The 27,492-nt window shown below is 38.5% G+C and overlaps 1 protein-coding gene across 4 annotated transcripts in view; it reads left to right on the forward strand.

Annotated features, from left to right (window-relative positions):
• The window catches only part of PHF21B (PHD finger protein 21B), a 155,890-nt gene that overhangs the window by 96,215 nt on the left and 32,183 nt on the right, over positions 1-27,492 (forward strand). For all 4 annotated transcript variants that reach the window (XR_014944878.1, XM_085543724.1, XM_085543727.1 and 1 more), the window contains one exon: positions 18,782-18,874. Coding sequence is in view for 3 of the 4 variants with exons in the window: in XM_085543724.1 (XP_085399850.1) it covers positions 18,782-18,874 (93 nt within the window). In the remaining variant the exon portion in view is untranslated. The remainder of the gene's footprint in view (positions 1-18,781; positions 18,875-27,492) is intronic.

A 27,492-nucleotide genomic window follows, 5' to 3' on the forward strand; every position in this document is an offset into this window, starting at 1 on the left:
TGTGATTCTGTGATATTCGAGGAGATCCTTCCTCAGTGGCAGAGTGAGGGAACACCTTACCTTCACACAGCTAGCAGCATGAAAATGCACCCAGCCACTGGGGACCACATTGTACTGTCCCCCTTCTGGGAGAACACCGCTGTCTGTGCGGTTACACTGACTCAGCAGCTTGGGGAATCTCTTTGCATTTCTGGTCTGTAACCACGATGGGTGATTTCCTGTACTGAAGGTGTTGTTTGTGCTTCATTAAAAAGACAGTTGAAGCTCAACCAGTCGATCCCCGTCCCTGGAGGCATTCAAGGCCAGGCTGGATGTGGCTCTGGGCAGCCTGGTCTGGTGGCTGGCGACCACACTCACAGCAGAGTGGTTAAAACTAAATGGTCATTATGGTCCTTTTCAACCCAGCCCATTCTATGATTCTGTGATTCTGTGATTCTATGATTCTATGATCTTTCTTAGGCTTTTGGAAAGTAATCATAAAAGTTATAAGTGATGAAAGTTTCAACTTTTCAACAACTTTTACTTTGTGGTGTGGTATCTCTCATTATTTAGGCAGTGTATGCAGTGACACGTTTCTGATGCAGAGAACTACTGTGGCTTCATCTTTTTGAGAACAGTCAGCAGGCATGGATAAAAACAATTAGAGATATTGAATTTTAAGTGTATAGAAACACAAGCTGACCTCTGGCCCTAAGCTGTCAGGGAGCTTAGTGCTGGATTGCATGTTAATTATCAGTCCTCTACCCAAATTAAATTTGTTATGCAAGGTTTCTTATTCTGGTCCAATGAAAAAAAGAAACGTACCTGTACTTTCTTCTTGCTAGTATCTTGATTGTATCCTGAGTTCTGGTTACAAATCATTAGCAGAAACGCCTTAGCTACAAGCTCTGCAATGTCAGATGGAAATTTCCTTGTTGGAATTTATTAATAAGCATTTACTTTTTTATTTGTGGCACTGCTGTGGCTCAGAAAAGTATTTCTCTTTCCACTTCAACTTATGAAGTTTGTGAGACGGAGGATAATGAGAGCCTTCTGCAAACTGAGTTTAAGGTGGTAAGCTGATAGTAGTAAATTAGATTACTGGTGTAGCATAGCCTATCCCTCTGCATCTGCAAAGTGAGGGAAAGGGCAAAGTCATGAAATGTAATGTTATAAGTTTCTGAACAGTGGTTTCTGCTTGAAAGCATTTTGGGGGATCAGGATGTGTGCATACAGTCATCTCAAGTGGTATCTAGTAAGAAGAATGAAGTGCAAAATGAAACTCAGTGGGAAAAATGGAGCATCAAACACTATAATCTAAATGCATAACTTTTAAATATAGATAGGATGAAATGTCAGTTTGTTAAAGAATTTTCCTTCGAACAGCTGCATGTCAGCACTTTCATTTGAGGCTGTTGTTCACCTAGCAGATTTTTAAAGTGATTTTGAAATGTTGTTGGCTGTAATTGAAGCCTTATCTGCATTGAAAAAGTATCTAAATAAATCTGCGTGTAACGGATACTGAGGGATTGTTTAGATATTTATCACATCTTTTATTAGAAACAGGAAATGTTGTGATATTAACCATGATTGAAATCTGTAAGCATCGGAAATCACAAGCTCCAGAAGCCAACGCTAGGTCTACACTTTTCCTTGGCAGCCTTTCAGTGTCAATCCCATGTATAAAGACATGACTGATGGAGCTACACCGATGAAAGCGTACGTGCGGGTTTGTCACGAGTACAGGTCTTTATCCAGCACAGAAAAACGAAGCTTGGAGCTTCATTTGGATGAGCTGAAGCAAGTTATGCTGGCAAAAGCTGAATTTTGCTGGCATAAGCTGAATTTTGCTGGCATATGCTCCATACACACTAGGAGTGCTTTGCCTTCACAGAACAGCTATAGCTATTCTTTGTAGAGAATGCCCTAGAGCTACATAAGAGTTGTGGGATAGCACCATGCCTGTACCTACAAAGTGCTCTCACTGTAAAGGGATTTTAATATAACCCTGCAAATTACATTTTTATTGTGTTTATGTGGTATTTGCTAGTTCCTATCCTAGCCATCATTTCCTCTCTAAAAGCAGGATGAGGTTGCTTTGCTGAAGGGCAAAGTCCCATCTGCTCTACTGGAACAATGCACTGGGTAAAGAAAATGCCCCTCTGCTACCTCCTCATTCTCTTCTAAACAGCAAAACTGAGGGCCAGCAGGCATCCCAGAACCTAGTTTGGGAGAAGCAGAAAGGCTTTTGGCTGTTTAAATGCCAGTTGGATCAGCCAGCTCTTGGGAGAACCAGCAAAGAGGGGGGAATGCAGCTGTCAGCCCTGTTGGCTGCTTTTTGGGAGCAGAAAGAAGAGAAGAAAGCCCTGGATGAGTGTATCTGTGCTGGGCCGTGGAGCACCAGTGTGCAGGTACATGGCATTGCTCTGCAGAGGTGGTCTGCAGAGACAGTGATTCCCTGCCCATCAGGACTCCAAATTTGACAGCATAAAATCTGCATTCTGCTACTTTCCATTCTTCCCTTCTGACACATGTATTCCTTGAGTCAGCTGGAGGAAAGTTTGGCAAGCTTCCACATGCACATGTGCTGTTGCATCTTGGGGCTTGTGAGTACAGGGAGGTTATTTCAAAGTAAAATACAGCACAAGGATTTATGGAGCTATAAATTTTTGGCAGGATGGTAAACTATTCTCCACAACTGCTTCATTAACTACACAGCTCAAAGAATCCCTTGTATCCTTGTATAGATTTAGAACACTACGTAAGTATCAATTTTATTTATTTATTTATTTATTTATTTATTTATTTATTTATTTATTTATTTATTTTCAGGGAAAAGTGGCCTTTATTTGTGTAGGAGGAAGCTCATATATACTTCTTAGCTATCTTTCTATTCAGTTTACAGTTAAAAAACAACAACTGCATTCCAGAAGTTTAAGAACATATATTTGACTGTGATGGCCATTTTTCAGAATAATTTATTTGTACCATGATTTATTACCTTTCTCTTCTCCATCCCACTTAATGTGCTCCACTCTGCTTTCTGTAAAAGTGCTTCCTCCATAATTGGAAATCTACCTGCATGTATGACTAAGTCTTTTTGCCTTTTATTTATTATTTGTATTGCAGTTGTACTTAGAGGCTTTATTTATAGATTTATATATCTCTATTGTTTATGTGGCTATATATAGCTTTCTCCTCTGATCCATGTTACCAAAATTTCTGAGCATAAGCCAATAGTTGATTTATTTTCCCAGTATGGAATTATTGTGACTAAGGTGCTATTATTCCACATTTTCCCAATGGAAAATTGAGAAATAAAGGATCGATTTATGCTTCTTCACAAGAAAATCCCAAGTACTATAGGATCAATGTGATGACATCCACACTACTGAACTTTTTGCTCATTTTAAGAATGACTTAGATACATCCATATTGCACAAGGTGCCCTTGGGAAGAACTGCCCCACACATCCTTGCTGCGTGCCACAGCCCCTTTTTGACTGTTCTTGACATGAATCTATCCATCTGGTAATCTGTGTCCATCTGGATCTATATCCGTATGCTTCATGCAGTCAGAAATCATAGAAACTTGGAATCATGGAATATCTCAAGTTGGAAGAGACCTTCAAGGATCACCACTGCTGACTCCACAGGGGACCACCGAAATTTTAAACCTGTGTCAGAGAGCATAATTCAGATGCTTCTTGAATTCTGGGAGCTCAGTGTGTTTGAGCCCAGGCGTCTTGCCTGTGATCTCATGGACACCCTGATGGAGCAGAGAATTGAAGTAGAGTCTTAAAAGCCTGTTAACCACTTGCTTAGACTTCCTTCTTGGTCTCCATTTGTTGGAGAACATGTCTCCTAAGGAGCATTTGATGTAAGCAGGCAAGGCAGACTTTGAGGAGGAACCAGAGTGTGGAGACATGAAGCGACTTCTGAAGGCACACAGCAGAATCACAGAATGGCCCGGGTTCGAAGGGACAACAAGGATCATGAATCTCCAACCCCTCTGCTACAGGCAGGGCCACCTACCCAGGAGAAAGTCCAGGTCCATCCATCACCACCCTGTGTTTAGTCCGCTACACCACAGGTCTAAGTCTTTCATAGAGGTGTTGGACACATTGTGAATATGACTAGGACAAAGACATTGCAATGCTTTTTGTATGGGATCTCAAAGAGTTCAATATTACAAATTCAGTCTCTTTGATAGCTTTAAGGCATGTTAATATTCAGTTTAAAGCACATCTCATCTTTTTGTATCTCTAAGGCATTTAATGTTCATGATGTCTTTGTAAATGTAAAAAAAGAGAGGTGGTTCAGCCAAATTAAATTATTAATAACAGGCAAAATGATGGGAAACTCCAAGAATTCAAAACCACACACAACATCTATTGATATATGTTCTGATGTAGGGGCTTTACTAACTTCCAACTCTACCATTAGAATGTTGTAAAAAGCATGGTAGTTTTAGGAAATGAATTGCAGAGAGAGTGTGACACATTCTGCTTCATTTACACCATCTTAACTACAGCTTTATTAAGGTAGATATCTAAGGAGATACATGAATTTACTCCGTATGTAGATATGGGTAGCCTAAGAGCAGGATTTGGCCTTACTACTCCAATATATACTGTGTAAAAGCACTTTAAAATTTGTATTTCTTGCTAAATAGCATAAAATTACATCCTTTCAGGTTAATTAAACCGTATTGCAATGCTGGTTGCTGTTGATGCGATATTTAAATGTCAGATTCAGAATAAACACTTATGATTCCTGGTTATAAATGGATTCCTTTCAAATATCCTAGTCTTATTTATATGGTCAGTACATCTAAAGTACGTGGATTTCTGCATTTCTCAGTCTGCATTTTTATTTGGTCTATGATAGGGTCAAACAACTACCAGTGTGAAAGACTGGCTAAAGACAATCAACAAACAAATAAAAGTCTATTAGCCCCAACATGGTATTCCTTACCTAACCAAAAATGTCTAGGGAAGGCAATAGAGTATTCAGTAGTGTCACGGGTTACTTAGATTTACCTATGTCCGTGACAGGGGAAGCCACCCCGTGGGCCCCCCCCTGGGGCCCGGAAAGGAGGGGGAAAAGGGAAAGCATAAGCAGGAATGAACTCACACTACCTGTCTGGTTGTTTGTTTTAAGAATCTGGGACTAACTTTTCCCAGTTTATTTCTGTGGGGACCAGCAAGCATACCAGGAAACAAAAAGAACTCCCAGTTTTGGAGTGTGTACTGCAGTTCAGTCTTCTACAACACGCATGTCACTGAACATCCCCTCCGCAAGTTATTGTGAAGAGGGTTTTTTTGAATAGATTTCCCTCCTGCAAGCATCTGGGAATAGTGCCTACTGAAGAACATGAGCAGGAGGAGGCAACTAAAGGTGCTTTCATTTTGTCAGTGGCTCCTGATACTGAATAAAAGCTTTTTGGTCTGCTTGTGTATCATCTAGGGCCTTATATACAGATCAGAAGTAATATGAGAATCAACCAAAAGAGAAAGGAGGGAAATGCATTTGCTTGAATTTCATGCCTTTTCCTGGAAACTACATTAACTTCCTAATACTGAAAGTCTTAAAGCATAGAACTGTGTAGGCAACCCTCTAATGAAAGTTTCTGTGATGTTTTTACACACTGTTACATAGCATCCACATAAACAATGTTCGGAGTCCCCTATTCTAATGCTAAGAGTTTATAGCACATTATTGTTTTTATGCTAATCAGAGTAATTCCCATGGAGAGCGTTGACTCACTTCAGAAAACCAAAGAATGCTATAAAAATTGTAATACACTATAGCTATTTTGTTGTAATTGGAGGCTGTCTATGCCTCACAGAAATTACCAGGTGAGCATTCTTGAAAATGTCAGAATTTTCAAGTTAGTTCCATTTAAAATGGGGAATTAAGAATGCAAGGGGATGGACAGAAAATTTGAGGGCTGTGTGATTCAAACTTTAAGTGCAGTTTGTAATAATGAAAGATGATCAACTTTGGGGGTGGGGAAATCATCTCTTAGGCTTTCTAAATTACAGGATGCATAAAAACATCCACTTACTCCACACGTACTGCTACTTTAATAAAAGGCAGCACTTTAGGAAATGAAACGCTTTGGAGTATAGCCAAACATCTTAGTTCTATTTATCGTCAAAAGATGTTTTTGTTTCATTATCCGTGGAGTTTACGGGGTAGTTGAATGGTTCGAATGGTAGTTGAATGGGGTAGGAATTTGAGTGTTAGATACAAGACTACAAACTCTTTTTATCTTCTTTCGATGTTTCTGTTGTAAATACAAACATTATAATATTTCCTGTTGGTGTTGTAACTGTATCAGGATTTGGCAATAGGTCAGCTGTTAATCTCATAATGTGTATCTGAGCCTGTATTTAAATTAATTGGAGGACTGTAACAGAAAATACTGCTCTTAAATTATTTTACGTATAACTAGCAGAGGAACAGACAGAAAGAGAGAGAGCATAGATGCTGTAAATACAGAGTGCTGATGAATACTCAAGTGCTAAATAGAAATATCTTAGAAGTCATTCCTGACAGTAATAAAGGCAGCAATTTGACTTCATCTGTGGATAATAAACTGGTTTCACATAGCAATAAATGTGGTGCTTATGTTTTATTAATATTTATTAGCACTTATTGATGTTAGGGTTTAGTTGTTATCTTTTCTTCACATCACAGCCATTTTATAAAAAAAAAATCAAGTTAAATTGCTACACAATAAGCAATTAAAAGTGTATATGTGTGTGTGAGAGAAATAAAATCTGTCTATGGAGATACTGCTATATGGAAGGCCAGACCTTCAGTGAGTAGGAATCTACGGAGTTGTGCTCAAAGAAATGGAGCTATGTGGGTTTATAAAATACTAAAATACTTTCTCCCTGAATGCCTGTAAGCATTGTTCTGCTTTTTATGTCATAATTATTTCTACGGGATTCCTGTTATTTATATATTTTTGAATTTACTGACTCTGTGCAGTGTCTGAGATCATGCTTAAGATTCAGTAGTCTTTTTTGTGTGATGCGTGAAGGACTTGTACCTTGAAGGATACTGTGAGTCAGAGAAGGATCTGATCCAAATTTAACCAAATTTGTTCTTCTCTAAATTTAGAGATTAGCTGAATAACAAGACAGCTATATTTCAGTTTCCATCAGTGACAAGGACAGTGTTGGCGGATGGCTGTTAACAGCTAGATTGTGTATTTTTGATACTCATATGTGTATGTGTGTGTGTGGGGGGAAAAGACTAGCTACTAACTTTTATTTATCATAAGCCTGTTTCTTCTTTGGCTGCTTTTAAATCGTTCTTAGGTTTGATCTTGCTTCAGTACAGATAATGCTTGTGCAGGAGATGTTCTGTAGATTAGCATATTTTTTTGCTCTCCAAGTAGAAAGGCTTGCATTGGACTTGGATTTTTATCAGTATGAACTCTGAAATGTAAACGCTTTTTATATAGGCCAGGTACCAGACAAGGTAAGAGAAACTGAAATTGTTTTTGTTGATCTTACAATCAGGCTTCAGTATCCTAATTTCAGATAACATGTTCAAATCTTGTCCTGCAGCTGACCATGACCCCTAGTTTAACTTTACCATGTGCATAATTCGCGTCTTCAGTCGAACTAATCCTGTGCTTGTAACTGGGTTTGTATATTCCTGCATTTCTCTGCTGAGATCTTAATCGTTTTGATTATTCTAATTCGTTGCCCAAATATTGTCCTTAGAGATTTGGCCAGTAAAAGCAAGAGCAGTTAATTAATTAATGGGGATAACTGTTTTTAACTCAGTCAGGTCCTTATTATAGACTTCTGCTTAGCCTGTTCCTTGTGTTGATTTTATTAAGACTCCAGTTCAGCAACTGTCATCAGATTTGCACATACAGTGCTGGATTGTGATATTACAAATAATTTGATTGCTGTGTCCCTTGCTGAATCAAAGATGACTGGCTACATTTGAAATAAGTTAGTTTTTTTACTGAACTAGCAGTGATCTAATTGGTAAATGCTAGAAAGAGGCTGACAACTTTGATAAAATTAAAGTAACATTGTATTTCCTGTATTTTGCTGAAGTGTTATGATGATTTAAGGATCTTATCTTCATGTTTACCCCTTATGTGTGTAAAATGATCACACCAGTCATCCTTACTTGATTTAATGTGATACATTTTTCTCTTTCAGGAGTGAGTTTGCCAAAATGTTAAAAAAAGACAGCTATTTTAGCATAACAGTAATGAGAATCTGTTAGAAATTTGGCAGGGATACTACAAGATATGACCAGAGAAGACTCTATGTGGTGATGAATTAGCAGTTGCTCTAATAAAATCCCACTACCCTGTTTACTGATTTCACAGTGTTTACTTCAGAATGAAGCATGACATCACTCACTTTTCCCAGCCCTTATCCTTTCAAAATATCCAGACAACAATCTGTGGTCTACTGGCTCATATAACTTCTTAACATTCCTTTTTGTGTTGGATATTGGATACTCCATTTGTTAGTATTGCTGGAAAAGTCCAGCCTTCCTGAGAAGGACAAGCAGTTAAGAAGCTGCAGGTCTCTGCTGTTTCTGTATTCTTAATGTGAGTAAAAGCCAGAGTAAGTGGCTTTCAGTGACACAACAATGTTCAGAGTTCTTACTCTTAGTTCTCATGTCTTAAGGGATATGGGATCAAACTGGTTCCTTGTCCAACATGTTTCTGAATTTAGAAGTTATTATGTAGTATCAACATCAATGTGTGTCTTGATAGGCAGGGTGTAGACTGCACTGAACTTTCATATCTGCAAGTAGAATGTAGACCCATGTAGCATCCTTTATCATCATTTTGCTTTTGGGGTCAACAGCGTTATAGAAATAACCTTTTATGAGTAAGAGATGGTCAGCTTGAAAAATTAAAATAAGTGATTAGTAGTAAAGTTAGCTCCCTGGCAGCTTATGTGGATTTGAGATACCGTTGTCTAATTAATTAATTAAATAAATAGTTTTCTCCCTTTTGCTTTTGGAAATGATTGTGGATTGGAGTCCTGATCTCTGCAGTGATCTCAGCATGGATACACACACAGACCTTCACTAGGCTGAATCATGGTTTGTAGATGTGTTCATCATGCTGCTTTTATGAAGACTTTGTTGGCTAAGTACATGAGCTGAAAACACAGGACTTACTTTCTCCCTTTGTCTTTTGTTTTTAGCAAAACGTTTATACTGGATCTTCAAAAATACTGCACTGCTGAAGTGAATTTAACTGCCTTGAGCTCAGAATTCAAAACTCTCATGCATACAGTGTATAATTTATATGTTTCTACATGTATGCATATTCATTCATGTATGAATTTGCCAAATCCTATTACTATCTGTACAAATTGACATAGAAGATCAGGCTTTCTGTTTAGATCGTTGAAGGATCACCTACATTTTAAGTGAATTCTATAGAGTTTATCACCTTCCAAAACTGAAAAATGTGCTGTATTCTTTTCTTTTTCTTTTAATTATTTTAAGTATTTATTTATTTATTTAGTTAGTTATTTTAATGAGAAGAAGGCACCTAATAACACTACAAAGATTTTGCACAGCTGCAATCCCAGAACTGTGGAATACCTAAGTTAAGAATTCAATAAGAACAGTAATTCAGCCATGTTGTACTAAGGCAGTATTTCCCACTGGGTTTGTTGATGGGCAGGTGGCTCAATATTGCTGAGAAGCCTGCCTGAAAAATAAATACAGCAATCTTATGGGATGTTATGTACATTCAGATGAACATTTCTTGGTAAAGTTATTGCTTCCTTTCTTCTAACTATTTTAACAGTAAAATTATAAGATCAGTCACATTTAAACATGCTTAATGTGGATTTTGGGCAAAGACTTCATGTTCCTTCCCCAGGCTTATGCTCAAAGAAGCTACTTTTGGTAACAACATGCAGTCACAATAGCTGAGTTGATCAAATAGATTGCTTTCTTTAGGAAGGTTGGCACTGTCAGGCCATTTTTCTTTTCCCCTGCTTTTGTGTTTCTTGTCCCCCCTCCCCCTCCCTAAATAGGAAATGTTGCTCTTCCCCTTGCCTTCATTCTGTTGCTTTCTTCCTCACCTAATCCAACCAGCAAACAACTTTCTTTAAGCTGGTTAGCAAGCTGAATTAGCACTGCTATGGGTATGACAAAATGTACGGTGTGGCGGTGAGCAATAAGATCATCTCAAGCTGTCACTCCCCTTGCGTTTCCAGAGTGACTGAAGAATGCATAATAAAAATCAGAGTCTGGACTGCTAAAGCAGCTTGGAGCCTTTTGGGTGGAATGATGTGGAAGGCACTCTTCATTCCTCCTAGCTGCTGAGAGCCTGTGTGGGCTATTTCAACAGGCGAGGGTTCTTCGGTCAGTACAGAACAATGGTCATTTCTCCCGTTATTTTTCTTCCCACCACCTTCTCATTCCAGCCTTTATATCCTGCAGTAGGGATGCAGCAGCAGTGCCTTTGCTGCCCTGCCTCTGCTGGAGGTTTTGCTCCTGCTCAAACTAGCTTGAAAGAAGCAAGGCTCTGCTGTACCTACACTTTACCCTTTAATGAAAAAATACTTTCAGAGACAGTGAACAGAGTAAGTGATTTGAAGGCATTAGTCATTAAAAACAACATCAACCTAGAACAGTTTAGGAGTTTAACAGCAAATTCTATGAATAAACTGTGCAACAGACTCTAGGTATGATCACAGCTGCAGAGCAGTGTTGTACAGCTCAGTTTACTCATTTGTGCAGGAGGTGGAAACAATTAATTAGATATGATTTCTGAATAAAGCTTCAAGCCACAGAATAGGTATGTTCATGTTAATGCAGTTTGCATAGCTTTCTTTTTAAATAAACTTAGATTGTGATCTAATGACTAAAGAAAAATGCTGACTGTTTCTTTTGATAAAAATAACAGTGTCTTAAAAAAGGATACTAACCAGTAAATAAGGTGATGGAAACTGTGTTTAAGGAGAGGTATTTGGTGCAGCTCTCCATCCTCTCGTGGAAGGAGGCATGGAGCTTCTAAAGTAGGAAAGTCATTAATTTCATGCAACATATTTTTCCTTTGCCAGAACACTTGTCTACAGTGTCATCAAACTGAGTTTGTGCATCCAAGGGGATGTGCAAGTGGCAAGAAGTGGAAAGAGTTCTCTGAGAAGTCTGAACACTGTGGGATAGCAGTAGATTAAATGGTGCCCTGAAAAGCCTTGGAGCTGTGGTGACAGCAGAAAATTCTACTTTCTCTCTGCTTATGCCTCTCTGATATATCTAATTAGCTCTGCTACCACCTGTGGACTTCCTTGCTGATGAGAAGCAACGAAGAATTTGGTTGCATGGTTGTCCTCACAACAGATTTGGGATTTAGAGAAATGCCATGGCTGATGCTGCTTGCTGCTGTCCAGTTATTGGGCCAAGAAGCAGGCAGTGGAGCATTAGCAGGCTGCTTGGGTGCAAAGCATCAGGCATGGCCTGAGTCACTGTTAATTGTCTGTAGTGAAGAGTGGGTTTTAAGGTGCTGAGGTAGTGTCCCTCTCTCATTGTCTACTATCTAACAGTAAGACTTGTGCAAATGTGTGTGAAGTTAGTGAGTTCTGAGTGGAGAGAAAGGAAATGGGTAAAATAAACACAGTGAAGAGCTGCAGAAGAAATCTTTCAATTTCTATGAAATTCTAGTTAAATTGCTGCTTACACCTAATTTGTGCCTGAAGTGCAGTCTCTGGAGTACAGTCCAAGTGTGAAACTAAAGCATGTCATTATTTCACCAGATTATTGGAAACACCATACAGAGTGATTTCACTATACTTTGAACATCGTGAATGATTCCCACAAATTTTTGCTACAAGTTTGGTCCAAAAGGGAAAGAAAAAATACTTACATGCATATATCTTGCAGAAATCTCAGTTACTTCCAAGCACACAGTGCTTTTACTGGATGATTATATGGAAAAATAAAAGTGTTCCACTGTTTAAGTAAGCTAGAGAACAGTAACTATCCATGATTATTGAGCAAAGGCACAGTAAGTTTGAAGTCAAATGAACTTGGAGGTTGCATACCGTGCTTGGCTTTTATATAAAGCAAGCTCAAGGTTGAATGCAGCATTCAAGTTGTAAAATGGATGTAGAACGGGTAAAAAAACCTGCAATTACTTCAGTGACGATCCATTCAGGTTAAGAATTTTCATCTTTGCTGTTGCCATAGCAATCTGTTCCCCTGTCACTACCACATTAAAAATCCATTCTGTAAAACTGTTGTTGCCAATATTGAACACATAACAGACAAAAGCATTTTTTTAAATAGCTTAGATATCTTATTTGCAATGGGAAGAAGACCTAGATCTTAAAAAGATGCATGTGTACTTAAAGAAAAAAAGTATTTCTGTAGTACATTGTAGGAACACAATATTTGCGCTGCAGTATTTATGTCAGTATAAAATAGTTTGCAAATAATACAATAATGCAGCGTCAGTTGAACTCAAATAATTTGAACTGTTCTGCTAAGCTACAAGAAACCTATATGTTCCCAAGTTAAGTATTTATTTTGGTGACATGCTGTAACAGCAGGCTTTTGAAACTACATGGCTATTTAACCTTCTGCGACTCACTAAGTCTGCTTCTCTTCAGGGATTGATTTCAGAGGTTTCATCTGTACTGGCATAATTCGGGAATGGGAGTGGAGCTGTGTCCACTAACAGTTCTATGTCTGTGATTTAAACTGAAATTACTCCTCTACCAAGCTCATCAATGACTTTAGATGGATGTTGAATTGTAGGAACAGGTCCTTAAGCTTTTATTAGTGCATCCAAATAAGGGGGAAAGAATTTGTAGTTCAAAGCTAATATATCAAGAGATGGTCTGACAAATCTATTTACCAAAGCTGACTAAAATTTAAATATATTTTGGTAAAAAAGAGATACATACCTGTGTACTCATATGCAGATACACATTTATATGTATTTACTCAGAGTTAAGATACAGAAGTTCACTAAAATCGCAAAGGAGCTCAACTGCGAATGTAAAAACTCAGGAACTGACTAATTAAGTCATAAGATAACGAGTAGTAGAAAACTGAACATACAGTCTGATATAGTCTGATCACCAACAATGTAAATCTCATCCCTGTTTCTGGCTCAGCATCTCTAGTCTTTGTCCTTTAAATTTTTTATGTTCAGTCTGTACCATACTTGTTGTTTCATGTTTTATATCTTCCACTTGCCAGTGTCCCTACATACTTCTGCCCCTCAGTTAATTCTGAGAGCCTGGATCAAGGGACAGTTTTGATTTGATTCAGAAGTGTAGGAGGAGAAAATGCAGCAAATAGATGCAATCCTATTGGGCATTAATAGAAGTAATGTTGAGAAAGGATTTTATTTTCCAGCTGTGTTTAGCAGTATCTTCTAAATTTTCCTGTTTTTTTGTTTGTTTGTTTGTTTACACAAGGTTAACTATTTTTTTGTCCTTTAATGCCTTCACTTTTGTGGTATGACATCCAAGGGTGATGCTGATGGTATGGCAGTAGAAGCTGAACCATTGCATATTGTTGCTGTGTGTCAGATGGCAGCAGAGAGGCAGTTTGACAAAATGGTGCCTGACATGGAAGTGCATATGATGCAAAAGCATAGAATCATAGAATCATAGAATTACCCATGTTGGAAAAGAGCTTGAAGATCATCAAGTCCAACCGCAGCCTAACCAGTACTCTAACTCTAAAAACCCTACACTAAATCATATCCCTGAGTACCACATCCAAACGGCTCTTAAACACAACCAGGGATGGTGATTCAACCACCTCCCTGGGGAGCCTATTCCAGTACCTAACCACCCTTTCTGTAAAGAAATTCTTCCTAATATCCAACCTAAACTTGCCCTGGTGCAACTTGAGGCCATTTCCCCTTGTCCTGTCACTTGTCACTAGTGAGAAGAGACCTGCCCCACTCTCACTGTAAGAGCCTTTCAGGTACTGGAAGAAGGCGATAAGGTCTCCCCTCAGCCTCCTCTTCCCCAGACTAAACAGCCCCAGTTTCCTCAGGCTCTCCTCATAGGGCTGACTCTCCAAGCCCTTCATAAGCCTCGTTGCCCTTCTCTGGACATGCTCCAGTACCTCCATGTCTTTCCTACTCCATGTGGAAAAAATGGCATCCACTGACATTCATCAATGTGTGCTAAATGTTGATGGTGACCAAACCATGTATTTTAGTACAGTGAGGTGGTGGGTTATGCATTTCAGTACTGGTGACAGTGACATGAAATCTAAACCACATTCCAGACAGCCATGGACATTTTCATGAGCACAGCATGCAGGCTCTTGTTCACTGCTGACAAAAATACATAGCTAATGGCGGTGACTATGTTGAAGAATACTGCTCTGTAGCTAAGAAATGTGCTCTATGAAATAGTGTTATTGTGCTATTTGTATTTGATATAGTTTACATGGAAATGAATAGAAAGCATTGGTTTTGGAGCAACCTACATCCATATTATTTCACTTGTTTCTCTTCACCTGTTTTTGCAATTCAAAATGTGACCCTTTGGAATATGCTACTGGGTAACATTTACTCAAGAGCTTATACTGCAGGTCTCCTACTCTTTGAACTTGCTTGTTTGTAGGCAAATAGAAACTTGGCTCTTAATTTCCCCCCATCACTTCATTTGGTTTTCTTTCCACATTATAGGTATTCCAGAGGGTCAGCGGAAAAACCCAAGCAGACTTAGATAGAGGAAAGATTTGAAGTTATCTTTGACTTTTATAGACCTTTTTTATTAAAATGCTCAGAGCTGTAAATGTAGTAATAAGAAACTCATTTATCTTGACAAAAGTGCTGCCATAAACTATTCAGCACTCATAAAATAACCTTTTAAATTATTGTTTCTGCTGGTATCGATAAATTCATACAAAGTGCTTAAAGGTCAGGCATTGCCAGAAAAATGTCTTTTCAGCTTGTTAATTAAAGGTTTATAAGAATGTGCACCAGCTTGCTCTTTGGACAAATTAGAAAAAGGGAAGGAGAAAATAAAACCCTGCATGGGTGGAAATTGAGGTGTGGAATTAGTGAGTGATGATTGATCCTTCAGGCTCAGCATGGCAAGCCTGGACAGTTTGGGAGTGAAAATGGTTGTCACTGACCTAAAAGACAGGGGAGTCAAATGTGACTCTGCATCAACTGATGAGATGATATTAATCAGGAGTGTGGATGAGACACTCGAAATAGGAAGTCTGGCTTGGATTTCCACCTGTACAAAAGTTTAGCTCTTACAACATTATTTTGCCTCTAAATGTCATTTTTTTTTTTTTTCTCATCACTATAAATGGAGACAGTAATACTGAGTACCCTGAGATAAAAGATGAGATGTGTTCAGTTCAGAGTTTTCTGTTGCTGAGTCCTTCTTGTATGTCTTGACCTATTTATTGTCCATGCTGAGAGACAATAACAAACTAATGCAAGCAGTGAATATTAAGATAGATCCTTAAATAGACTCCTGTCTGAACTGAGATAAAAATTTTGAATTTCCCCTCAGCCGTGTGATGCATGCACTGACACTGCTTGAATATTAAATACCAGGTCCTTACCATAAAAACATTTGTAAACAGTAGGCTGCATCTTTGTCACTGAAAGTTTCATAACCTGAGAATGCCATCATTTGTTTTTGCTCTCTTGAGATGGCTGCAGAACTCCTACTTCAGAAAAATAAATCTGAAGAATTTTGTCAGGGCTCAGGTGACAGAACTAATGATAGTTCATTCCTCTGATACCCACAGTCAATGCATCCTGCCTTTGTTTTCAGGTGAAGCCAAGAGAACGGACTAGAGCAGTTTTATGGCATTTTTTTGTTTCTTCTTATTCACATTCACAGCCCCATTGCTGTGTGTTTTTAAACATAGCAGAGCTGGCACAGCAAAGCTCCTAGAGGCTGAGATGAGCTCCTTTCTCAGAGAATAGAGGCATTCTATTCCTTTTTTCTCCTTCTGAGACTGATATTTGAAGTAGTACAAAAAAGGAGATTTGTTATGCGAAGTTTTTGTGCATCCTACCAGTTGATAACCACATCTTATCTAACTTCTGAGTAATTTGATTCTTATCTTTATAGTCAATTCCCAATTTCATTCAGTGTCAGCACTTCTGATTTTGATACATGGTATTCTGTTGGACAGTTTGAAAATCCTTGCAAAATCCAGTCGTATCTGTAGGAATATGAATATCTAAATATGAGTTTTCAAGGTCTATGATAGCACGTACAGGAAAGGTAAACACTTCAGCCACACTTTAAGTATGACCTTCCTGAAGGAAGAACTTCATGTTACAGTTTGCAGGGCTATGCTCAGCCCGTGAGAAGCTGTGATGTTTACAGATAAAACTTGGGATCACTTTATTCATTAATGGTTTTGAGATGGAGGGAAAATGTACATCATATTGTGTGATAAACTTTCAGATTATCTAATTTGAGTTTGTAAATTCCTTTTTGTTGTTCATTGTAGAAGAAAAACAACTGGGCTGAATTAATGTAGCTCATGGCAATATAAAGCAGAGAGTAGCACTGCATCTACTAAGAGGCCGTACAGCAGATGGCTTCTCAAGTTCTTCTTCCCACCATGAATTTCTTATGTCATCCTTCCCAGTGTGGAAGGCCATTATATGGTAGAGAGGGCAAACAAGCCATTCATGCAGATATTATTTTTTATATATATCCTTCCGGTTTTTATCCTCTATGTCACTCTATAGGAATAGCTGCAAGGAAACTCCCCCTTCTCTTCCTCACATGGGCATGGACAGAGGTGTACTGATAATCTATGGGCATTCAGGAAAAATGATCTTGCATGCTTATAGCTATGCAGTTTTCCTTGATGGTTGACTGGCAATTTTTAAACTTTCTTGGAGATATAAAACCACACAACCAAATATCTCAAAGAAAGAGTAGCAATGCTGAAAATATAAACTCTGTGTGACAGGTTTATTAAAAATATTCTGCATGAAAATGCGTGGTATTCTTATCAAACACTGTAGTTAAAATGAAGCAGGGTATTTTTTGACACTGATGTTGAAGTTTGAAAAGAACTCGTCAACATGGACCTAACACAGCCTGTCTTTGCTTGAGCTGACTTCATTATACTTTCATTTTTATTGACAAATTTCATTATCAGATTGGAATAACATAGCATATTTTATTTTGCTGGCCGTGATCCAATATCTTTGTTCTGAGGAAGCTTACATTCAGATAAATTCACTTGAATCTGTTTTTCTTTTGTTATTAGCCATTTCTAGCAAACAAATACATTTTTTCAGGTTCGTTTTGTGTTTGTTTGTTTTTTTTGTTTTTTTTGTTTTTTTTTCCAGTGACTATGTCTCCCATGCTCTTATAATGACATCAATTAAGAAACACTGGATAGAAGTTATACAAACTTGTCTTAAGAATACTGGCCAGTTAACTAAAATATGAGTTGCGTAAGAGGATGAGTGAGTGGAAAAAAGTAAAGGGTAAAAGTTATGGATGTTCTCTAGATCTAGGATCCACCATTAAATTTGTGAGTTATCTATCCTTTTTGTTGAAGAAAATAAGTACAAGCTATTTACAACATTTCAGATCTAGTATTTTGGGAGCATCTGTGGGTGAGTCTTGAAAATGATCTACCATTCAGACTGTCTGAAATAGATCTCATACCTCTATCTATATCTCTATAGATGGATGAAAAGTCAGCCAAGGAGTGAGGCTGAACAGTCTCAGAGAATTTTTAGAGGGAGATGGGGAATTTATGTGTATTTGATAGTATTACAAAAGCATGTTTTACTTGTTCTGTCAGCGTCCTTCTCTATTCATAAGTGAGAAGGACATTACTGGGTTTACAGGCTCTCTACTTAGAAAGTAAACTTTATGAGAAAGACAACAATTTTTATTTCCTCATTGTAGGAGCTACATTGGATCTCTTAAATAAGGATTTAATAGAATTGTTATTCAAGAGAAGGGTGAATAAAGGTAAATGGTAATAGCTGCCGCATTGGCCCAAGTGGATGCTGTCATAGAATAATGGGCTGGGTTGAAAAGGACCTCAAAGATCATCTAGTTTCAACGCCCCTACTATGTGCAGGGTCACCAACCACCAGACCAGGCTGCCCAGAGCCACAACCAGCCTGGCCTTGAATGCCTCCAACAATGGGGCATCTACAACCTCCTTGGGCAACCTGTTCCAGTGCGTGACCACCTTCTGTGTGAAAAACTTCTTCCTAATCTCTAACCTAAACCTCTCCTGTCTCAGTTTAAAACAATTCCCCCTTGTCCTATCACTGTGTAAACAGTTGTCCTAGCTGAATATTACAGTGCATTAAAGCATGTTTATAAATAGCTTTCCATTTTAATAATTCAATATTTAATGTTTACTACAACCCAGTGAGCTTCTCTTATGACCCTGGCTACAATGTAATGCATCATCTTGCTAGTGCACATTTTGAAGTCTCGTGATGGTACCTTTCACCTTTCTACAGATCTTTTGAAAACAAACCTAGACTGCTTCAGTTGTTGCCACCTGGTTGTTTGTTGTGTGTACCAAAAAAAAAGAAAAGAAAAGAAGAAAAAAAAAAAAAAAAGCACAATGAGTCACATCCTTTGCACACATAGTTAGAAGATACTCCAGGAAGGCACTGGCTTTAATGAACAGTTCTTTGAAGTGAGTTAAAGAGAAGGGAAAGTAACTCTTTACTCCAAGTGGATTGGGAAGGGAACCTCTGTGTAGAGCAGATCCTGGGCAAGCTATGTCTGTATTTTAAACCTTGTTCTACTGTTTTGTGTTGTTGTTTTTTTCAACAGACTTTGGGAACTATCACTGCAGTGCCCATTAAGGTTCCTCAGGTCAGCTCCTTGCAGAGGTTGGCAGGACAAGGACCAGCAGTGCTACCTCAGGTACGAAATACAGTCCCATGTGTTGTTTTATATGTATTCAGTTGTGTTCCCATCTGGTGCCAAGGCCTGTGTAGGTTTGCACACTCATTTGACTGAACAAATTTAGTAGATCCTGTATGTTACTGGGCAACTCACCTTTAGTGAGTTGAAAAGCAGAGCTATGATTTCTCCAATTTGTGAAGAAAAGAAATATCAGATATATTTTGGGAGTATACTGTTAGCACAATGAAAAGTCATACGAAATAAAAACAACTCAGACTCATTGTGAAAGAACAAAATACATATGGCAAACTGTAAATTTATGCTTTATAAAATGAATCACAAATCATAGATGCAAAAAACATGCAAATCTGTGATTGGAAAGGGAGGTGGAAGTATTAACCTTTCTGTTCAGGATTTAGACTGACAAAAATTTAAACATTATTTTACTAACTTTCTTAGTTTGTCTCTCTTTATCCAAGTATAGTGTTTTGTCTCAACTAACCCAGATACCAGACTGAGAGTCTGTGTGAAAGTATTAGGCCATTTATGCTCAGTTTGAGACCTGAATTTTCTTTTCTGAATATCCAGCATAGTTTCCCTAATCATACACTTTGTTCCCCATTTCAGCCCTTCTTCTCAAAAATATTAGATGTCATTTTCAATATGCTTCTTACTGCAGTGGCTATCTTTTCAGAGTCATGATTATTAAGTACAGATGTATTTCTCTTTACATAGCCCTCAGAGGTTTATTTTTCATATTTGAACATTCTTCTAATGCTGAAGTCACTGTTAGGTCTTCTATTGTTTCTTTATTATTATTTTTTTTCTAATATTTTCTATATTTCATATATTTCTATAATAGTGGCAGAATCTAGTAGCAAATTGGTGAACTAAGTCTGCCTGGAGGAAGGAGTATTTGTATTTTCAAGATAAAGTTCTTAAATTCTCTCTTTAAATTACATTTTATAGAAAACAAAGCTGTGAACATAAAGTGAAGGTCATAGTTTTCTTATCAAGTTTGAGTCTTTGCTTTTCAGCTGTTCTTATGGCATAATGACACATTGATTCTTTGCCATTTGGGGGTGTCAAAGATGAGCAGATTATTCCTGGAAATAGATGAAGTTCAAGAGCAGTGAAAAGACCCGTAACAGGGACTTAAGTTATTGTTAAGGTTATGTTTCAGCAGTGCTGATGGCATTGCAAGTGCTGAACTTATAGAAGCATCAGTGTTCTTATACTTGTGTTAAATAGAAAAACTTTCCTTCAGTGTTAGATTCAGTTTTGAAGAGTTGAAAAAAGTGTAATAATATATTTTCTTTCTATCTTTCTCTTGAGCTCATGGCAGTATTTGTATTTCTCTTTTTTCATTTGTGTTCTAGAACAGTCTTTAATTTCATACCTGTTTATGAAATTTCACTTAGTATTAATGAAATATCAATGCTTCTGCTGCAGCCCTGAGCCATAGTTTACTAGATTTTCCTTTTTATATAGATTACATTGGAAATAACCACACAGCAATCTCACCTCTATCAGAACTAAAACTAAAGTACGCAGCTGCATAGAAGACCTCATTATCAGGAGTACTTGTGTTCTATGTGTTTTCTGAGTTTTCGCAGGCCTAGATCTTCTTCAGCAATAGCCTCCCCCACTTGCAAGCTGTCTCTTCTGCAGCTCATCCTGGCATATATGCTCATCTTCTGCTCAAAGCCTATAGAGGAGTTTAAAGTTTCCACACCATTTCCTGGAGAAGAGCTCCCCCAGCCACCAAAACTTTCTGCTTGATGTTTAAAAGATATCAAGTTTTCATTTTGAAACTGTTTTAGAAATGAAGGGATGTTTAGTATCTTCCAGGAGGACCTCAAAAATGTGCTGAACTGAGTCCTGTCACAATCCATATCCCCTTGGCTACTTTGCATCAGTTTTGGTTACAGGGCGGGATGATTACTAATCTCATTTTGTCCCTCTTGGGTGACCTGCATAGCTTGTGCACCTTGCTCTGAGTTAGTGGTGCAGCACTACCATTCTAGGGCTGTTTTTCTGAGAGGCAGCTTTGTCACTGTCGCCCAAACATATTAAAAAGCAGGGCTCGAATGAGTATGGCATCTGCTAAAACCTTTCTCAAGTGCCCTCCTAGCAGCAAATTAAAGGGACAGCTTTCTCACAACAAACCAGAATTCATTATTCCTCTAGAACATGGCCTATCACACAAAAGACTGAAGCAGTACAATGTCCATATTCATGCATATTATCTGAGGCCGAACACTGTTCTGCATCCTAACCTTCCCCAGCCTCTCTCTACCTGTGCAATGATGTCTGGCTTTTCTAATGGGTAACAAAGAGCTCTAAGAGCAATGAAGTCATGGCAGCAGAGATTTCAGTAAGCCCACTGGCATGTGTACCTGCTTACTCAAGCAGCTAAGTTTAACTGCAGTTTGTGCTAGTGTAGCATCAGGCACAGGGACAATCTCTTGAACTGGCTTAATCTTGTCTATATGTGCCTCTCTTCTTATCTGTGGAGTGGCTGAAGGATGGGACATGGCCCTTTGTATTTATATTTTGATGCTTTCATTGTTCCTCATCAAGGCTCTTGATTTATCTCAATGCAGTCAACCAGAAAATCACCATACAAGTAAACTGAGGCACTTAGCTATACTTACATAAAACAATACATGCAGCTTTCTCATTTTCCACATTTGTAATGATACAAATTACAAATCTATTTTGATAATTTGAATGGGTTTATGATATGACCCCCTGGGAGCTCTTCCATATGGGGAATGAAGATTCAAAATCTGCATATTCACAAATGGCAGCAAAATCCCATCACTTTGTGCAGTACTGCTATTTAAGAGAGAACAAACAAACATTAATTACAAGTTCATTGCATAATACAAACAGTATTTCTTTAGGCATTCATTATTTGCTAAAACAAGATTCTTTGGCAGACTTCTTTTTCTGTTGTTGTTTTTTTTCCAGAATATGTGGTTATTTTTGTTTTCATCAAATTAATACAATTTCTGCTATGAGCTGCAATGTTTGTGATTTTAATTCCATAGAATAGTATAATATCTCAACTTGAAAGGGATTCAGGGAGAATGATCAAGCCCAGCTCATGATTACACATAGTACCACCCAAAATCAAACCCTATATCTGAGTGTGTTGCCCAAGTGCTCTGGCAGCTTGAGGCCATGCCCACTTCCCTGAGCAGCCTGTTCCAAGGTCCCACCACCCTGTAGTGCAGACCCTGTCCCTGACCCCCATCTGCCCCTCCCCTGGCACAGCTCCATGCCGTTCCCTCGGGCCCTGTCACTGTCACACAGAGCAGAGCTCAGTGCTGCCCTTCCACTCCTTGTGAGGAGCTACAGCCACCATCAGGCCTCCATCAGATCCTCTGCTCTGGGCCCAGCACACCAAGGAACCTCAGCTGATTCTCATACATCTTCCTCTCTAGACCTTTCACCATCATTGCAGTCCTCCTTTGGATGCTCTCTAATAGTTTTATGTCCTTCTCATATTATGATGCCCAAACCTGCACGCAGGACTTGAGATGAGGCCACAAAAGCATAGGGCAGAACAGGACAATCCAGATCTTTTTCATCTTACATTGGCCTTCAAACCCTCCAGTTCAGTGAGATGTTTTTAAACTGTAGACTCTCCGCTTCACTCTCAGAAGCAAGTTGTGGAGATCTTATACTAAAACACAAAGGTGATGCACTCTTATTCTCAAGCTCTTCCTCTGCTTGATTGCACCCATTAACTGTAAGGAGGGGTGGCCCCATGACAGGCTGGGGCTCCAGTTTCCAGCTGTGGTGCAGAAAATCTGTGTGGTTTGATGTTTTTACATAGAAATGTCAGTCACTCTGTAGCCACCTGAAGGCACATGAAAAATAAATCTTAGTTCTTCCAGCGGAACATTTTCAATGAAGCAATGAAGGTATTAAAATAAACCTCCCGTTCTGTAGTCTGTAATTTGGGCCCAATCCAATTCCTGTTGAAATTAGTGGGGGGGACTGTGATGATTTGAAAAGCAGTTAAATAAGATTATAATGCTATTTCCCTGAACTATTTTTTCACTCTTGATTGAAGGCAAGGCTTGAGATTGCTGTGCTCATGGCATTCCTGACTAGAATAGTGCAAAGCTGTGTGGCAGAAGCCCATGGTGGAACTATCACGTAGATTAGTAGTGAACAGAAACAGGAACTGTTTTACATAAATTGTGTGTGTTTTTCAATAGACCCTAGCCAATTCTGCTGTCAAGTGTTGCCTATTTTTTCTCTTCTGGAGTGATTTTACTGTGTGTCATTCAATAGGATCTGCATTCAGTCACTAGGCTGCAGGCTGCTTTGGGGCAGGAATGGCTTTGTTACCATATGTTTTTTCATCACAGGTACAGCATGAGCCCAACCAGAGGCTGTGGTCTCAACATGTTCCCATAACCTAGAAGCGCATTTGCATTTATAACACTTCTTGTCATACTTATCATCAGCACAGTTCCACTGACAGCTGCTACTTTTCTTCACATGTGTACCCAAACCAACTCCTGGATTCCTCGGCAGTACTTATGGAATATTTCTTGAAAGGAAAACAACCCTTCTAGCCAGCACCTGAGCTGTGCGATGGCAGGGAAAATGTTCTTACAGACTGGTCTGTGGCAATGCATCTCTCTGTTTGTATCCTAAGTCTAAAACAATCATTATAGTCACGTAATACGTGAGGACTGTGCATAGGCATTAAAAAAAAAAAAAAAAATGGAAAAAATATTATTACTAAATGTGAGTTGGCCTTTGTGAAACTGAGAAAGAAGCTGGTTGATACGCATGCCTGTATCAGAAGTTAAACTGAATTGTTCAAGAGAGAAAAAAGTGCTTTATTGTTTGTTTGAGTATGGAACAATTGAATTGGAGGAAGTCATTATTACAGTGACAGAGGAGAAAAGGACTATAATCCCCTAAGGGATGTTTTGCACCTTTCTGCTACATAACCCTCTGCACTTCAGAGGGGATGTGTTGGAATACTATTGGAAAAGGAGGCATGATCTAATTCAGGATACCTTAATCAATGTGTATAACCTAGAAAATAATATTTAATCCAGTAATATTTAATATTCACTGACTGTATGCATGCAGAAAACAGAAACAAAATTGCTTTTTCAAAGGAAAGGTTTGCACAGGTCTGGCTGGAAAATGTAGCCCTTAAAAAATATAGCTGTTAATCTGTTTTATTCTATATAAGCTTTTATACTGTGCTTGTCACAGTATTTGGAACGCCTTCCAGTAATGTATTAAGCAGAAAGATTAACATCTGTTGTAAGCTATTTCTTCTCTCATGCTTTCCCTTTGGGAAGAAGCATGTGCAGCTGAGTGTTCTGGTTAGCATTTCTTTTTATCAGTTTGCTTATTTTTAATGTTCATGTTACTACTAGTTACATGCCTCTGTATATTTCTATCAAAGGAAAGTAACACTGAAACTGTTTATTATCAAAAGTGATGAATCACAGAATCACAAGGTTGGAAAGGACCAATAAGATCATCTAGTCCAACCGTCCTCCCTCCACCATACCTACAGAAAACCCCTAAACCATATCTCCTAGCTCCCTATCCAGATGCCTCTTGAACACTCCCAGTGATGGCGACTCCACCACTTCCCTGGGCAGGCTATTCCAGTGCCTGACCACTCTCTGAGAAAAGAAGTTCCTTTGTATGTTCAGCCTAAACCTCTTCTGATACAAGTTGTGTCCATGTCCTTGGGTCCTGAAGTTTATGATGAAAAACTGATGAACTGAAGAACTGATGAAACTGATGAAGTTTATGTTCTGAACTTTTAAAGGAGGTTGAATCCTCTCCCTGTGTAATTGTGGATCATGGATGCACGGCCTCCTCCGCCTTTCATACTGAGAGTTTTGTGGGAAGCTTAGGAAGATAGGATGGAATAGGATGGGATGTTATAGAATAGAATAGAGCAGAACAGATCAGAACAGAATGGAATTGAACAGTTTGAAGGGACCATCAAAGATCTTTGAGTCCAGCTGCTTGATCACTTTGGGACTAGACAAAAGCCAAAGCATGTTACTGAGGTCATTGTCAAAATGTTCCTTGAACACTGACAGACATGGGCACCAGCCACCCTGTGGGAAGAATGTTCCAGTGCTTGACCACACTCATGATGAAAACATGGCAATTTGTGGGAATTTTGGTGACTTGTTTGTGGATAGGTTTGATGGGCAGCCTGTGTTGCTAGAAATGATAGAATCATGGATTTTCTGGAGCTTACAGAGTGCTTCATGCTAGGTATTTTACGTTGCACTAGTGCAGCTAAGATGGAAGAATAAGGTGTTATGATTAGAACTGTTCCTTGGAAATGAGAGTGTGCTGGCAGTTAGCACTATCTGATTTTTTGTTTATTATGAGAGAGCTGATCTGTGCTGGTAGTGAAGGAAAAGAATGTTGTTTGTCCTTTACTTCCTCAGAGCTAACCAGTGTCGTGAGCATTTTGACTGGTCTCCGTGATAATCTGCAAGAGTCAAAAGTATTCATACAACCCCCAGGAAAAGATTAAAGCAGTTCTAACATTCAACATTGTACCTTCTTCACTGGTAAAGTCTCTTCTCCAGATCAAGTTTTTTGGTTTTGACAAGTCAGGGCTGGTCAAATTTTTATAATGTGCCATTATTATCTAGAATCACAAAAAAGATTTTAGTGTGATGGACAGCATTAAACTGTGATATCTCCATCCTTAAAGTGATACCAGAATGTCACTTAGGGAAACCCAGCTGTGTGGGATGGTCCAGAGTCCAACCATAAATGTATAAGGATAGAAAGTGGACAGATGTTCACGGGGTTGTACCTAAAGGCTTCATGGACACTTTGTATTTAAGTTGAAGCAGGTTAATCACAGATGCATATCTGAGAGAGAAGCATGCTGGCTTGTAATACTGAAGAGAATAGAAAAAGAAGTGAGTTATTGACTGGTGTGCTTAATCACAGTCTAGCTTTTATATTTCTATTGTAATCCTAACAATAAGGATTACATTCTTTTCTCAGAGGCACATAGATAACTGTATATTCAAGGACAGAATCACTGTGCAGAAGGAAAAAGCAGAAATCCTTGTCAACTTCAACCCGTACTTGTTTTGGTTTTTGAATAATATTGATTTTAATTTGCTGGCTTAATAGTAGTTTTCCCCTTTGTAAATGGAAAAGAGCTACTTTATGAATCATCAGTTCAATAACTCTGATACCGAACCAGAAAATGTGTTCAGTATAACTGAGGAGAAAATGTGCGTTTCGTTAGCAAAAGTCAGTCAAGTTCCTGTGAAAATGCAGTTTGTGTTTGAAATACTGATAATATTAAAGAGCTTCCACCTGGCTGCCTTCCACCAACATCTGCAGAAAGCAGAGATGGCAGATTCCAGCACAAACAACACTCTCAGCAAAACTTCCCTTCCTGTAGCATCAAGCAGGGCTGAAGAAGAAGAAAAAATGAGATGAAATACTTTCATTGACCTAAAAATTGTGCAGGGGTTATGTTACCTGAGTGTTCCCTTATCACTAAAGTTGCCTATCTGTAACTAACAAGTTGAAATGCCAAAAAAACAGTAGGTGTGTGGTGCAGAGAAAATTATCCAATGCAGTGCATGTGATTTGAAAAAAACATAAAAGCAAAATGTTACAGAGTGATTCTTGGGTTTTTCATTTGCATGGCAGGTGGGATGAGAGACAAGGTTTCATTCTGAGGTGCTAACTGTGGTTCTTCCCTGGTTCATCCTTTCCAGAGCGGGCAGGATAATGCAAATATGGGCTGCAGAACTTGCTTGAGTTTCCCCTTTCATTTTGTATGGTTCTTCTCCTGTCTCAGGGATAGATGAAGACACTAAGGAGAGGCTCATATTTTGTGGGGGTGGGGTTCATTGAACAGAGCCAACTTGCTCAGCATTTCCTCATAGTGCACACGGAAGAGATATTATTATTATTATTATTATTATTATTATTATTATTATTATTATTATTATTATTATTATTATTATTTTGCCATTGTGGCAAGAAAATAAATGGTGTTTATTTTGCCTGTGATCAGAACAATCTGATGTCAACAGGAGCTAATTAAGGAAGATACTAAAAATCAATGAAAATAGAAATGCTTTTATTTCAGTCTGCTGGATGTTAGGGTGTATTATTGCCATAAAGTTATGAAGAACCTGTTTTTTTGTCCAATTTTATTGATTTAGAAAAAGATGGAGAAAGTCGGTCCTCAGCTGGCATAAATAGATGCAGCTTTACTGAAGTCACTGTGCATCTGTTCATTCTGGTGAAGGTTATAATTACCCCATATTGCAATCATTTTATCAGCCATAGCTAATGTTTTCTGCGTGATCCTCTGAAGCTTTTCAAGAATGAAAGCTCTGTCTGCTGCTTCCAGCACTTTGCCTCTGTGACATATGAATTGTGCCAAATACATTTTGAGTTTTTGTTTTTAAGCTCCGAGTACAAGGGTGAAGTGAAAATAAAGTGTGAATAATGGTCTTTCTCTCAAAGGCAATGTGATATTGCGTTGAGCTGAAAAATTTGCTCTCATACATATCGCCCCTGCCAGTATGAAGGGCTGATTGATGCTGAGCACGATCCAGCTTATATCTAGT

Source organism: Coturnix japonica, chromosome 1 (genome assembly GCF_054131305.1).
Source record: "Coturnix japonica strain WE chromosome 1, WE-NBRP24, whole genome shotgun sequence".
In the NCBI taxonomy this organism is placed as follows: Eukaryota; Metazoa; Chordata; class Aves; order Galliformes; family Phasianidae; genus Coturnix; species Coturnix japonica.